This window comes from Lepus europaeus, chromosome 7 (genome assembly GCF_033115175.1).
Source record: "Lepus europaeus isolate LE1 chromosome 7, mLepTim1.pri, whole genome shotgun sequence".
Lineage (NCBI taxonomy): Eukaryota > Metazoa > Chordata > Mammalia > Lagomorpha > Leporidae > Lepus > Lepus europaeus.
Genome location: NC_084833.1, coordinates 12,841,677 through 12,855,393, shown reverse-complemented (window position 1 = coordinate 12,855,393; position 13,717 = coordinate 12,841,677). Strand labels below are relative to the sequence as shown.

General features: G+C 36.9%; 1 protein-coding gene across 1 annotated transcript; it reads right to left on the bottom strand.

Annotated features, from left to right (window-relative positions):
* Positions 1-4,243: 4,243 nt before the first annotated feature.
* LOC133764201 (olfactory receptor 5B3-like) lies at positions 4,244-5,182 on the bottom strand. The gene has a single exon (XM_062197874.1). It carries the CDS (start codon positions 5,180-5,182, stop codon positions 4,244-4,246), a length of 939 nt encoding a protein of 312 aa, XP_062053858.1.
* Between the last annotated feature and the right edge of the window lie 8,535 nt (positions 5,183-13,717).

The following is a 13,717-nucleotide window of genomic DNA, read 5'->3' as shown; positions in this document are numbered from 1 at the left end:
AAGCATTCCCACTGTGATCCAGAACCACACAAGGATGCCCACTCTCACCATTGCTATTTAATATAGTACTGGAAGTTTTAGCCAGAGCCATTAAGCAAGAAAAAGAAATCAAAGGGACACAAATTGAGAAGAAGGAAGTCAATTATTCCTATTTGCAGGTGACATGATTCTATATATAGGGGATTCAAAAGACACCACTAAGAGACTATTGGAACTCATAGTAGAGTTTGGTAAAGTAGCATGATATAAAGTCAATACAAAAAAATCAGCAGCCTTTGTATACAGAGACTATGCTATGGCTGAGAAAGAACTTTTAAGATTAATCTCATTCAAAATAGCTACAAAAACGTCAACTACCTTGGAATAAATTTAACCAAGGATGTCAAAGATCGCTATGATGAGAATCACAAAACATTAAAGAAAGAAATAGAAACAAAAAATGGAAAAATCTTCCATGTTCTTGGATTGGAAGAATCAATATCATCAAAATGTCCATTCTTCCAAAAGCAATTTACAGATTAAATGTGACACCAATCAAAATATCAAAGACATTCTTCTCAGGTCTAGGAAAAATTATGCTGAAATTCATTTGGAGGCACAGGAGACCTCAAATAGCTAAAGCAATTTTATACAACAAAAACATAGCTGGAGGCATCGGAATACCAGTTTTCAATACATACTACAGGGCAGTTATAATCAAAACAGCATGGTACTGGTACACAAGCAGATGGATAGACCAATGAAATAGAATAGAAACCACAGAAATCAATCCAAACATCTACAACCAACTTATAATTGACCAAGAGGCTAAAACCAATCCCTGGAGCAAGGACAGTCTCTTCAACAAATGGTGCTGGGAAAACTGGATTTCCACATGCAGAAACATGAAACAAGACCCCTACCTTACACCTTACACAAACATGAATTGAAGATCTAAATCTTTAGAGAGCATCATAGAAACCCTGAAAGATATTGTCACAGGCAAAACTTCTTGGAAAAGACCCAAGAAGCATAGGCAGCCAAAGCCAAATTTAACAACTGGGATTACATCAAATTGAGAAAGTTCTGTATGGCCAAAGAAACAGTCAGGAAAGTGAAGATGCAACAGAAAGACTGGGAGAAATTATTTGCAAAATACACAACTGATACAGGCTTAATAACCAGAATCTACAAAGAGATCAAGAAACTCCACAACAACAAAACAAACAACCCACTTAAGAGATGGGCAAAGGACTTAAACATTTTTCAAAAGAGAAAATCCAAATGGCAACATACTCATGAAAAAATGTTCAGGATCACTAGCCATCAGGGAAATGCAAATCAAAACCACAAATGTGGTTTCACCTCACTTTGGTTATTATTGCGGCCTTCATATAGAAATCAACAAACAAAAAAGCTGACAAGGATGTGGGCAAAAAGGAACCCTAATCCATTGTTGGTGGGAATGTTAGCTGGTACTGCCACTATAGAAAACAGTATGGAGATATCTCAAAAATCTGAATATACCATATGACCCATTAATCCCACTCCTGGGAATTTACCCAAGGGAAATGAAATCAGTAAACAAAAGAGCTATCTCCACCTCTCCGTTTATTGCCATTCAATTCACAATAGCTAAGACATGGAATCAACCCAAATGCTCATCAATCCAAGACTGGATAAAGAAATTATAGGATATGTACACTATGGAATAGTACACAGCAATAAAAAAAGAAATCCGATCATTTGCAATAAAATGGATCAATCTGGAAAGCTTTATACTTAGTGAGATAAGCCAGTCCCAAAGGAACAAATACTATATGTTATCCATGAACATGTTGTGTGAGAACTTAAAGCACATCTAAAATGAAAGCTGTAAAAGTGAAATTGACACTTTGAGAAACATGACTTGAACAGTCTTCTTCTTGACTGGTGAGGAACAGTTTTTTATTTTTATTTCAATTTTTTTTTCTTTTTTCTTTTCTCTTCTTCATACTATATGTTGAACTCTTTACTTAACATAGAGTTAATTATATGTCAATTGAAAATAGATCTCAATAAAAAATAAAGGGTAGAATAACAGAAGGAGGAATAAGTTTGTAAGTGTAGAGCTGTAAAATGGCATCCTAATTGTTAAAGTGATCAAATTAAGTGTTGAAGTGAACGTGTACATAGGATTAAGTGTTAAAGAAATCATATAAATAGCATCAAGTGCCTGGTAATAATAATAGAATTAAAAAGGAGGGAATGTCCAACATGGGAAGCAATCCACACAGCAGACTCATAGAATGACAATCACATTAAGTAACACTCTGACCTCAGAATCAGCCCTTCAGGCATATGATGTGGTTGAAAAGCCCATGAGAGCAATTCAGGCATGGAAAGCCAAGACTCTGCGGCAAAAAATATCCTACATGAAGGATCCCTGTGAATGACAACCCAAGGAAAGAAGGGACTTTCAAAGAAGGATGCACTTTTCTCTGAAAGGAGGAGAGAACTTACACTTTGCTTATGGCCTTGTCTAAATACTGACAGAGTTTGTGATCACAAAAGGCTTCCATAGCAATTGCAGCTCCTGGCTAGAGACTCAGGCGATCACTGATGACATAAATAAGACTGTTAATTGTCAAATTAACGGCAGAAGTCATTGTGCACTTACTCCCCATATAGGATCTCTGTCCTTAATGAATTGTTCTATGAGAATTAACTGAAAAACTTGTTCTCAAACCGTACTTTTTACGTCGTATGTGTGTGTTTGTGGGTGAAAATTGTTGAACTCTTACTTAGTATAGAATTGTTCTTCTGTAATAAAGTTAATTAAAAATGAATCTTAATGAAGAATGGGGTGGGAGAGGGAGTAGGAGGTGAGATGGGAGTGGGGGTGAGAGGGTGGGTATGGGGAAAAAAACACCCAATTCCTGAAGTTGTATGTTTGAAATATGCATTCATTAAATAAAGGTTTTAAAAAATAATAAAACTTGTTCTCAAAGATTTACTTCTTTTTAGTGTATTAAGTGGAGGATATTCTTATGTCTCATAAGTTATGGTTATGTCTAAGTGCTCTCAAAAGATGTTTCATTCTTGGTTCTTCTTTAAAGTTAATTAAGTTTCCCAAAAAATGCTAAAAAAAGGAGTGAAATTAACTTGAAGATGCAATGACTTTGAACAGTGCTTGCCTCAACTGTTGAGGAATAGTTTTTTTTTTAATATAATTTGTTGAACTCTTAGTACAGAGTTAATTATCTCTGTATAAAGTTATTTCAAAATCGATCTTAGTTAAAAAATAAGACTGAAAGACTGAGAACAGGGAATGGAGGAGCATGAAGGGTGGGAATGTGAATAGGAGGGCTCGGCTCATATGGTGGGAAGAATCAGTATGTTCATAAATTTGTATTATTAAATACATGAAGTTTGTATTCCTTAAATAAAAGGTTTCTTTGGGGGAAAAATGCACACTGGGGCTGGTGCTATAGTATAGTAGGCTAAGTTTTAGCCTGTTTTGCCAGCCAACAAGTGATTGGGCCCCTGCACCCTTGTGGGAGACCCAGATGAAACTCCTCCCTCTTGGCTTCAGATCTGCTAACTCCGGGTGTTTTGGCCATCTGGGGACTGAACAATCAGATGGCAGACCTTTCTCTCTGTCTCTCCCCCTCTCTCTGTGACTCTGCCTCTCAAACAAATACATAAAATCTTTTTACATGTATACTTTTATTTATAACACTATCATATTTCTTCTCGAATTAAAATCTTAGAATATTTATTCAAGTAAAGCAAAAAACAATATTAGTCCCATATGTGTGATGGTACCCTAAATAATTATTTAAATTTTTTGGCAGTAGCCTCATTCCATATACTTCTGGCTAATTTCCCACTCCCATGTGTACAGCACCCAGGGGTCATGTGCAGGCAATTTTGCTCATGGGCTTGTTTTCATCCCTGCTTTACATCTATGCTAGCACTGGCATAAGAGAGAGAAAATACACATAGAAACAGTGAATAAATAAAGTATCCTCCTTTTACATACATATACAACCAAAACATTTTATATTTCATTTTAGCCGTTCTGCACAAGGGATTACATTTCTGTCACTGTGTACATTATTTCTAAAATATAGAAAAAGTAAAGATTTATATTATATTTTGAGGAAGTAAGAATATTACTTCTATAATTTGAATTTTATATGGGGATTAAGATCTCATTAGGTGCCTGGAGAAATTCAGAGAGGAGTGAAACTTGGTTATTCTGCATCCTACAACATTAAAGTCACAAACCAATAGACAGTTTTGCCTTCATAACAACCTTTTTGAAGGCACGCTTCACTTCCTTGTTCCTCAAGCTGTAGACAACAGGGTTCAGCATGGGGATGACCATGGTATAAAACACAGACACTATTTTGTCTGTGTCCATAGAATGACTGGAGCTGGGCTGCAAATACATGAATATAAGCGTCCCAAAGAAAATGGAGACTGCAGTGAAGTGAGAAACACAGGTGGATAGAGCCTTCTGGTACCCCGCAGCTGAGCGCATCTTTAGGATGGTGATAAAAATGAACGTGTAAGATATCAAGATAACAAACAGAGCAGAACAGATAACAAAGCTGTCTGCATAAACAAGAACCATCTCACTAGCATGTCTATCAGAGCAAGAGAGAACCATGACTGCTGGAACATCACAGAAGAAGTGGTGGACCACATTGGACTTACAGAAAGAGAGACTGAATGTGTCTCCAGTGTGGATGGAGGCATTCAGGAAACCCCCAGTGTAGCAGACTGTGGTCAGACAAGCACATACACTTCTTGTCATGATGGTGGTATAATGTAAAGGTTGACAAACCGCTACATAGCGGTCATAAGCCATTAACGCCAAGAGGAAATTTTCCACACTGGCAAAGGTTGCAAAACAGAACATCTGAGCAGCACAAGCATTGTAAGAGATGACTTTGTTTCCCATAAGGAGACCAGCTAGAACCGTGGGAGTGACTGCTGAAGAGTAGCAAACATCCACCAGAGACAGGTGACCAAGGAAAAAGTACATGGGAGTGTGGAGACGAGAGTCCCAGAGGATCAACACAATCAGTCCAAGATTCCCAACCAAATTGGTGAAGTAAATAAGAGTGAATATGATAAAGAGGAAGACTTGTAGTTCAGGGGCATTGGTTAGTCCCAGGAGGATAAACTCTGTCACATCTGTCCTGTTGCCCATCAATGTTGCTTGAAACTCAGAAGATGCCCTGTAGCAATGAGAAATAAGAGCAGAATATAGGACAGATTCCAGTGGAATTGAAATGTCTATAGACAGTGTGCATTGTTTCATTTCACCAAAGTATATATTTCAAGATTCTCCATGAAGTAAGTCATGATCCTAAAGATGACATTTAGTATATGAATTTTCTGTAGGGCTCCAGACTGTTGAATAGGAGCTCCTCAGAGATCCCCTCTTCAGATTCTAATATTCATGCATTGGTAAACTACAATCTGAAGAATTTAATGAGTTGCCCAACATTGCAATTATGAAATTAAAAAATCTACCAGTTCAGCCTTTCCCACATCAGTAAATTCTCAGATGTCTATGCTGCTAATAATTCGTCTAGATAATTTTCCATCTGCATTCACTGATTCTGATCCACAAATTTATAAGGTCAACTAGTTGCTCCTTTTGTTTAGCTTGTGAGGCACCAGAGAATGAGGAATGTATTTTTGTTATGGAAGTATTCCTTGGCTTGGCAGGCTTTGGACACAGATAATATGGTCACCAAGTCCAGTAGTCTGTAACTCAAATTACCATCCATCACTGTTTTTATTGACCAAAACTCATTGTTTGGATTTTCATAGCAAATTTACTGAAAAATAAATGGATAGTGGCTTTGGTGGAATAATGGGGAGTGTATAATATTCTGAGTATAGCCAATGTACTGAGTATGGAACTTGAGCTCTGGGGAGAGGTGCAAGTCAACCAAATATTAAAATGTAGGCCCTAAACTAACAGTCTTGGTTTGGATTTTCTTCATCTACCCAATGAAGATGATAATGAGATCTATAAACCTCAAGGTATTATTGTAGGAGTTAAATGAAACAACACATTAGAAAAACAGACTGGAGGTTTAGCATGTCCTGTCAGAGGATAATTATACTACTATTATTAATATGGCATGATGGTCCATAAGTAGTTAGAAAGATAAATGGCAACATGTAGGATTTCAGGTGTGCTTGAGGTTCAAATCTGAACCATCAATCTTCAGTTGCATCTTTTTTGCACACAAAGTCCAATGATATTTTATGTGCCCTCTAACAATTCATGCTCTGTGTTCTTTCCATATGACAGACTGTCTTTCCACACCTATGTGCTACTATTTTGAGAAGACTTTCCTTGAAATGTGATGTGGATTTTAGCTTGCCTTCAAAGGATGTCTTGATTTTTTTTCATCCCATTATGTTATCACAGATATCAAGAGTTAGAATTCCAGTTTTTGGGTTCCTTTTAGCTTACAGATCTGTTTTGTGGGAAGTCCAAAGTTGAAAATTTTTTACTTGAGTCTCTTCTAGTGTCAGAATAGTACTTTAGGCCGGCGCCGTGGCTTAACAGGCTAATCCTCCGCCTTGCAGCGCCGGCACACCGGGTTCTAGTCCCGATTGGGGCGCCGGATTCTGTCCTGGTTGCCCCTCTTCCAGGCCAGCTCTCTGCTATGGCCCGGGAGTGCAGTGGAGGATGGCCAAAGTGCTTGAGCCCTGCACCCCATGGGAGACCAGGAGAAGCACCTGGCTCCTGCCTTCGGATCAGCGAGATGTACCGGCCGCAGCGACCATTGAAGGGCGAACCAACGACAAAAAGGAAGACCTTTCTCTCTGTCTCTCTCACTATCCACTCTGCCTGTAAAAAAAAAAAAAGAATAGTACTTTAAATTATTTTTATTTTAATATTTTGTCACCTCTGGGAGCATGTCTATCCTCTACTTACTGCTCTTTGTTCTACAACATGTGATATGAACACTATACATTAATAGTTGTGTAATTGTATGTGTGCCTCTTTGTGTATGAGATGGATATTATTATTTCTTATTATCATTAAGACAAATTGATGATATGTGAAGTTCAGTGATAGTCTACAATTCCTCACAGCTATATGTAGAAGCGAAACACTCAGTATATAAACCCAGTTCCATTCTAATGAAGTGTGTGCTTTTGAATACATCACTTCTTGCCTGTGCTTGTATATCAATAATAAAAAGATGAGACTATGGGATCTGAGGGGAAATATTGAAATGTAATTCGGAACTTTATTATTCATGTAGGTATTTTTCTAGTTTAAAGAATGGTGACTTAAAATTCTGTGTGTGTGTGCAGACACACACAATGGAATATTATTAAACTTCTAACAAGACAAATTCTACCATTATCATCAAAATGGATGCAACTGTAGGACATCACGTTAAGTGAAATAAGCTGAACACAAAAAAAATAGTATATAGCTTTTAAATCTTTGACTAGAAGCCAACAGACAAGGAATAAAATGAAAACATCACCTAGTCAATAAAGCCTCACCTATGACATCTTTCTGTCAATATTTTTAGGAGAAAACATGATGATGTTTCATAATCATGACCAAACACTCTACTGATGTGATTTTAATAGTTTTTATTCAACTTCACTTCAGTGTTTTATAACAATATTGCAAATTTGTTTCTGTTCTCAAATTGTAGTAAGCATGCTGCCTCACTATTTTAGCATCAATTGCACATTTCACTAAAATGTATCTTCAATAATATACTTACCTTGGTCTTTGAAAACAAATGACAGTCAATCCTGAATAGTAAGTCAGAAATTCATTAAGGGAATAAAGCATAAATATTCCAGAGAAATTCTCCTGCAGGTAGTGGTTAAAAGATTCTGAAGTGTCTAAGGCAATAAGTATGAAGGTAAAGACACTATTAGGAATTCATGTCATGAGTTATTTTGGTATCCCTGGAATCGTCTCTTGCCTTCTCATTATTAAAATTAAAGATTATAAGATTGTCTCTCCTACTTAGTTCACAGAATTGAGTTTGAAAATAGCAAAGAAAAGAAGGTATACAAAACAACTTGCTAGCAGGTTACCACTTTGAGGACCCTCAATAGTTTTTTGGCTTGGATATTTTCCCTGACTATGGTTGTAGACACCTAGAAAATCTTTCAGATGAAGGCCTGTGTTCAATAACAAATATTAAGATTAATAGGAAGAAATGATGACCAAAAGACCCAGCGTGCAGTCTGGTCCTTCTAAAATGAAATCACCTAGAGTCATGTTGGGCTTCAAAAGGTAATGCATGTGAACCATTAGGGAATTGTAGAGACATGGAGCTCTCTGAGGACGTCACCTGTGAGGACATCTACAGCTTCTCATACCACTTTTCTAGGAAAGAAGCAATTAACCTACCTGTTGTATCTACAATCAGTATATCAAGTGTGCAAGCGTATGTTTCTGTTATATTATTTCTTTTTCTTTTATTTCTAATTAACATATATTTTACTTATTTAGTAATATACATCCTTTTTAGTGCATAGCTCTTAAAACTTGGTCAAATATATTTTTATGTTGCTACCATGATCATCAGTAATTAATGTCTTCAAACTTCTTTGATATCAACCTCTTCTTTCACCCATTGCTCTTGAAAAAGACTAAATTTATTTTATTCATATAATTTTGTCTTTGCAAGAATGTCCTGAGCCAGAATTCTAGAGCATGCAGTCTGATTCTGGTTATTTCACTCAGCATAGTGTATTTGAGGTCCATTCCCACTTCTACCTCCATCAACAGTAGTACATTTTTATTTTTAAGTTTTATTTCTTTACATGAACTTTACATGTTGTTTCTTTCCATCCCCCAGCTGAGGAATGTTTATGCTGTTTCCCCTGTTTATTGATAACAAATAACATTGATTTCATTATACTTTCCTCTAAAGTTCTTTGTGTGAATGTAGACTTACATTTCATTTGGCTAACTGCTTGTGAAATACTTCCTCACATATTCTGCAAAGCCAAAATTATGAATAACAAAAGTTAGATAAAAACATTAAGGAAGGAAAACCATAGACCAGTATCCTACTTGAATATGCCAAAAACTGCTAACAAAGCAAATCAGTTGAACACATTAGCACACTTGTAAACCATGAATGTGGAGAACTTATTCCAAGCTTGTAAAGGCACTGCAATAAGAGAAAGCAATCAATGTAATAAAACCAGTTAATATGATGAGGGAAAACAACAATACCAAAAAATGTACTGTGTGAACAAAGTTGATATTGTGAGATTTCATTATTGTTCACAGCTCTTTTCTATACTGTTGAGGTATGGTGTTTTTTTCTCATTATTATTTCTTGAATTTTTTTACTTAGTGGAGGGTTAAGCTTACGGTTATAAAATAATGTGAAAGTACATCATTGTAAAAATTAAAATAAAAAATAAGAAAGGAAACAAGAGGGAGAGTGGGAGCATGATGGGAGGGGAGTAGGATAGGAAATATCACTATGCTCTGAAACCTATACATATTAAATTTGTTCATTTTATATAAATAAAAAATGGAAAATGGAAACTGGAAACAATTATAAAGCTATTTAAAAATTTTAAAAATGGACAAAGGATTCAAGTAGATGCTTCTTGAAGAATATTTACAAAAATTCATTAGGCGCATGAAAAGATGCACTACATCAGTGAAAATTATGGAAATTCAAATAAAAACACAATAATCTAATACTTTACAATTACTAAGATGGCCGAAATGAAAAACACGGAAGTCTATTGGTAAAGATATGAAATTAGAAATCTGGTAGGAATGTAAAATGGTATAGCATCTGTGAAAAATGGTTTGGCTTTTCTTCATTTAGTTAAATCAAGATGATTCAGACATACCAGTATTAATTATGTACTCAAAGATTTGAAAGCAAGTACTCAAATATTTGTATATGATTTTCATAGAAAGATTATTTACAACTGCCAAAAGTATAAGTAATCCAAAATTGTTAATAATGAATGAATAAACAAAATATGGTGTATTCATCCAATGGAGCATTATTCAGCCATAAAAGAAAGAAAATGCCGATTTGTTCTGCACTATTGGTGAGACTTGAAATCATTATGATCAATAAAGGTAGCCAGGCAAAGAAAGCCACATATTTTTACAACAATTTTTATAAAAAATATTTAGAAGAGGTAAATTGACAGATATGAGCAAATCAGTGAAGACTGGGGATATGAAGCGGGGAAAGTGGAGAGTTACTGTGTAGTGTTTAAAGATCTCTTTGAGGTGGGTGGTGACATAATTTTTCACACATGTTGTATATGCACTTCTTTAACTCATGTATTTGCTTCTCAGTGCTTTTGAGTAATCATCGTTTTGATTTACCTTTCAGGCATTTCATCACCTCTCCATCTTCACACTCTAAAACTGAAGTGCTGTTGTGCTTGCTCCATTTGGGGAGTCATATTGTCTTCCTAGTTCATGTTTCTTGCATTTCTGCATTTTTTAGACATTTATTTTTAGGCATTTGTGAAGACAACTCTTTGTTTTCTCCTCTGATGATTTTCATATTTGAACTATGCCTCTGTAGCTTAATGGAGTGTCTGCTCCTTCAGTGGACATTCAGAGGCATGTGCTGGTTGGGGCCAGAGAGCTGCAGTCAGTGCTCAAGGGTGGTGCAAGTGTCCAGTGTGACACACAAATTGGCCATGGTAGATCTCTATTGTCAGCAGGGGGATGTTATGATCACATTGGCTGTGTGATCATGGTCTCACCTAATCTCTGCGAAGATGATCAGTGCCCGGGGAGAGCTCACAGTGGCTACACATGCCACCTATGCAGGCCCTTGAACCACGCAAAGATCTGTGCAGTCCTCACTGTGAATACAGACCCCTCTGCAATGGCACACCCTGGCCACTCAGAGAACTCTGAGCATCTAGAGCCAGACACAATAATTACCCAGAGACCCAGCTACAGACTATGCCTTATCCTGCAGTCACAGAATTCCCACAATTGTAGCACACAGGGCTCCCACAGTCACAGAGAGCAGGGGCTCCATTCTCAGCCCCATGACCCTGCTCCACCCATGGAGAGAGCCTCCACAGCAATCTCAATGGTAGTGGGGTCCTTAGATTTATACTGACAAAATCCTGTAGTCGCACATCCTCCAGTCACAGCAGTCTGTGCCTTATTAAGACGGCATTTCCTCCTTGTTAATCTCTGGGTGTCCTTGTTCGGAAGAAACAATATGCTCTCCCTTCACAGGCTTAGGGGAGCACTCTGTGCCCCCCCTGGCACTCCAGGCTGGGTTCAAAGTCAGTGTGGTCTGCAAGGTTCTCCCTCCAGCAATATCACCAGTGAAACAGGCTGCCACAGACTCCTCTCAGCTCAATGCAAGATGGCATTTCCCCCAGCCCTGAAACACATGTGGCTCCATGGCATCTCTCCTCTTTCCATAGAATTTACACTGCAAACTTCTCTCCAACTCTCTCCTGGGAATGTAGTTGTTCTGTTTTTCTTCTGTTATCCCCCTGTGGTCAAATCAGCATGTGTTTTCCTTGTTCAGCCATCTTAGATACCATAAAATTTATTTTTAATTAAAAACCGACCACACTCCTCTTACTTCTGACAAATTCCTCACATTCATGTGCTCTCTCCATGGGATTGTTTGTGTCCTTGTTTTATGCAAATGTCTGCATTGGCATATCACAGGAAAAATGTAGTGGGACAAATGAATAAAAACATACAATTTGAAAGATTTTGAGACAAAAGGCCCAAAACTTTCTATACAGTTATCTTCATTCATGTATTACATTTCTGGACTCATTTTCTTCTTACTAGCTAGCTGATTGTTACAATGGTAAGACTGTGCTATGTTCTGGCCTCAGAATCAGCCCTTAAGGCATTTGGATCTGGCTAAAAAGTCCATGAGAGTTTTTCAGGCATGGAAAGTCAAGACACTGTGGCAAAAAAAAATAACCTAAATGAAAGATCTCTGTGAGTGAGATCCCATGGAAAGAATGGGCCATCAAAGAAGGAGGTACCTTTCTCTGAAGAGAGGAGAGAACTTCCACTTTGACTATAGCCTTGTCCAAATAAGGTTGAGTTTGTGAACTCAAGAGGCTTCCATAGCCTTAGCAGCTCATGACAAGAGCCTCGGGTGATTACTGACGTCATAAATAAGAGTGTCGATTGTTAAACCAACAACGGGAGTCACTGTACACTTATTCCACATGTAGGATCTCTGTCCTTAATGTGTTGTACTTTGTGAATTAATGGTAAAACTAGTATTCAAACAGTACTTTATACTTTGTGTGTCTGAGTGGGTGCAAACTGTTGAAATCTTTACTTAGCATATACTAAGTTGATCTTCTGTATATAAAAATAATTAAAAATGAATTTTAATGAAGAATGGAATTGGAGAGGAGTAGAAGATGGGATAGTTTGTGGGTGTGAGGGAGGTTATGGGGGAAGAACAGCTATAATCCAAAAGTTGTACTTTCAAAAATTTATATTTATTAAATAAAAGAAAAAAGAGATTGTGCTATAAAAATTTAAATGCACTGTGAGTACATACTAGAACATTAAAATCATAATCCTAGAGACAATGTTTTTCCAGTAATAAGAGAAATACTTAGGAAACTAAAGACACAGAAGCCTATAGCCAGACATGTCCATGTACTTTTGAAAATGTTGGCAATGGAAGGGTTCATAAAGCAGTCATAGGCCATTGAGGTCAAGCAGTAACTTTAGACGGTGTCAAAGACTGGAAAAAACTCCTTTGCAGTACATGTATTGGAGAAGATGACACTTATACTCTATCAACAACCTAATGCAACCATTGAAGTGATTGTTGAGGGATCAGAAACGTCCACCAGTAACGGATTACTGAAGAAAAGTTCGTGGGTTTGTGGAGACAAGAGTCTAGCACGATCAAAATTTGCATTTCTAGGTTCCCAAATGATGTGTAGATAAGGAGAACCTGAAGTTCTGGGACTGTGGTTACTCCCAGCATGATGAGTGCACTTATCTATGAATGAGGAATCTTCAAAAAGATCATAGAAAATGCAATTTATGGGAAAAAAGCCACACAAGGAATTTAATATTTTTTACAACAAAATAAACTTGCTCTAACTTGATATTATATGTCTGAGCAGGATGTAATTTGAGGCACTAAGAATAAGACATCAAAACTTTGAAAAGAGATCCCATCAGAGCAATATGAATGCTGCTAAAACTGAAGAACAGACATCAGATTTGTAGTGAAACTTGAAAGGGAGAACGGCAAAATCCTTAATGCTTTAGAAAAGTTATTAAGAACAATGCCACCAGAGAAATCAATAATTAACACATGGATAAGTTGTTTTAACAATTGATGAAAGGATATTAAAGATGAAGCTAACAGAAGCTGACCACTCACACTAATTTTCAAGGAAAAAATTAGTTTTTTTTTTCATGTCCAATGAATTAAATTAATACCAGAAACAAGTCAAACTGTAGACATCTCAATTGGTTCAGTTTACACAATTATGACTGAAAAATTTAAGTGGAACAAACTTTATCCTTGATAAGTGCCAAAACTCTTGTGCTTAGATCAGCTGCATCTGAGGGCCGAAGTTTCCATGGAAATTTTTAACAAGTGGGATCAAAAAGCATTTATTCAGAGAACTTCTAGAAAGAGATGAAACAAGGCTTTGCCACTATAATCCTGAAGAAAAAGCACAAAGTACTGCCTACCAAGAGGTAAAG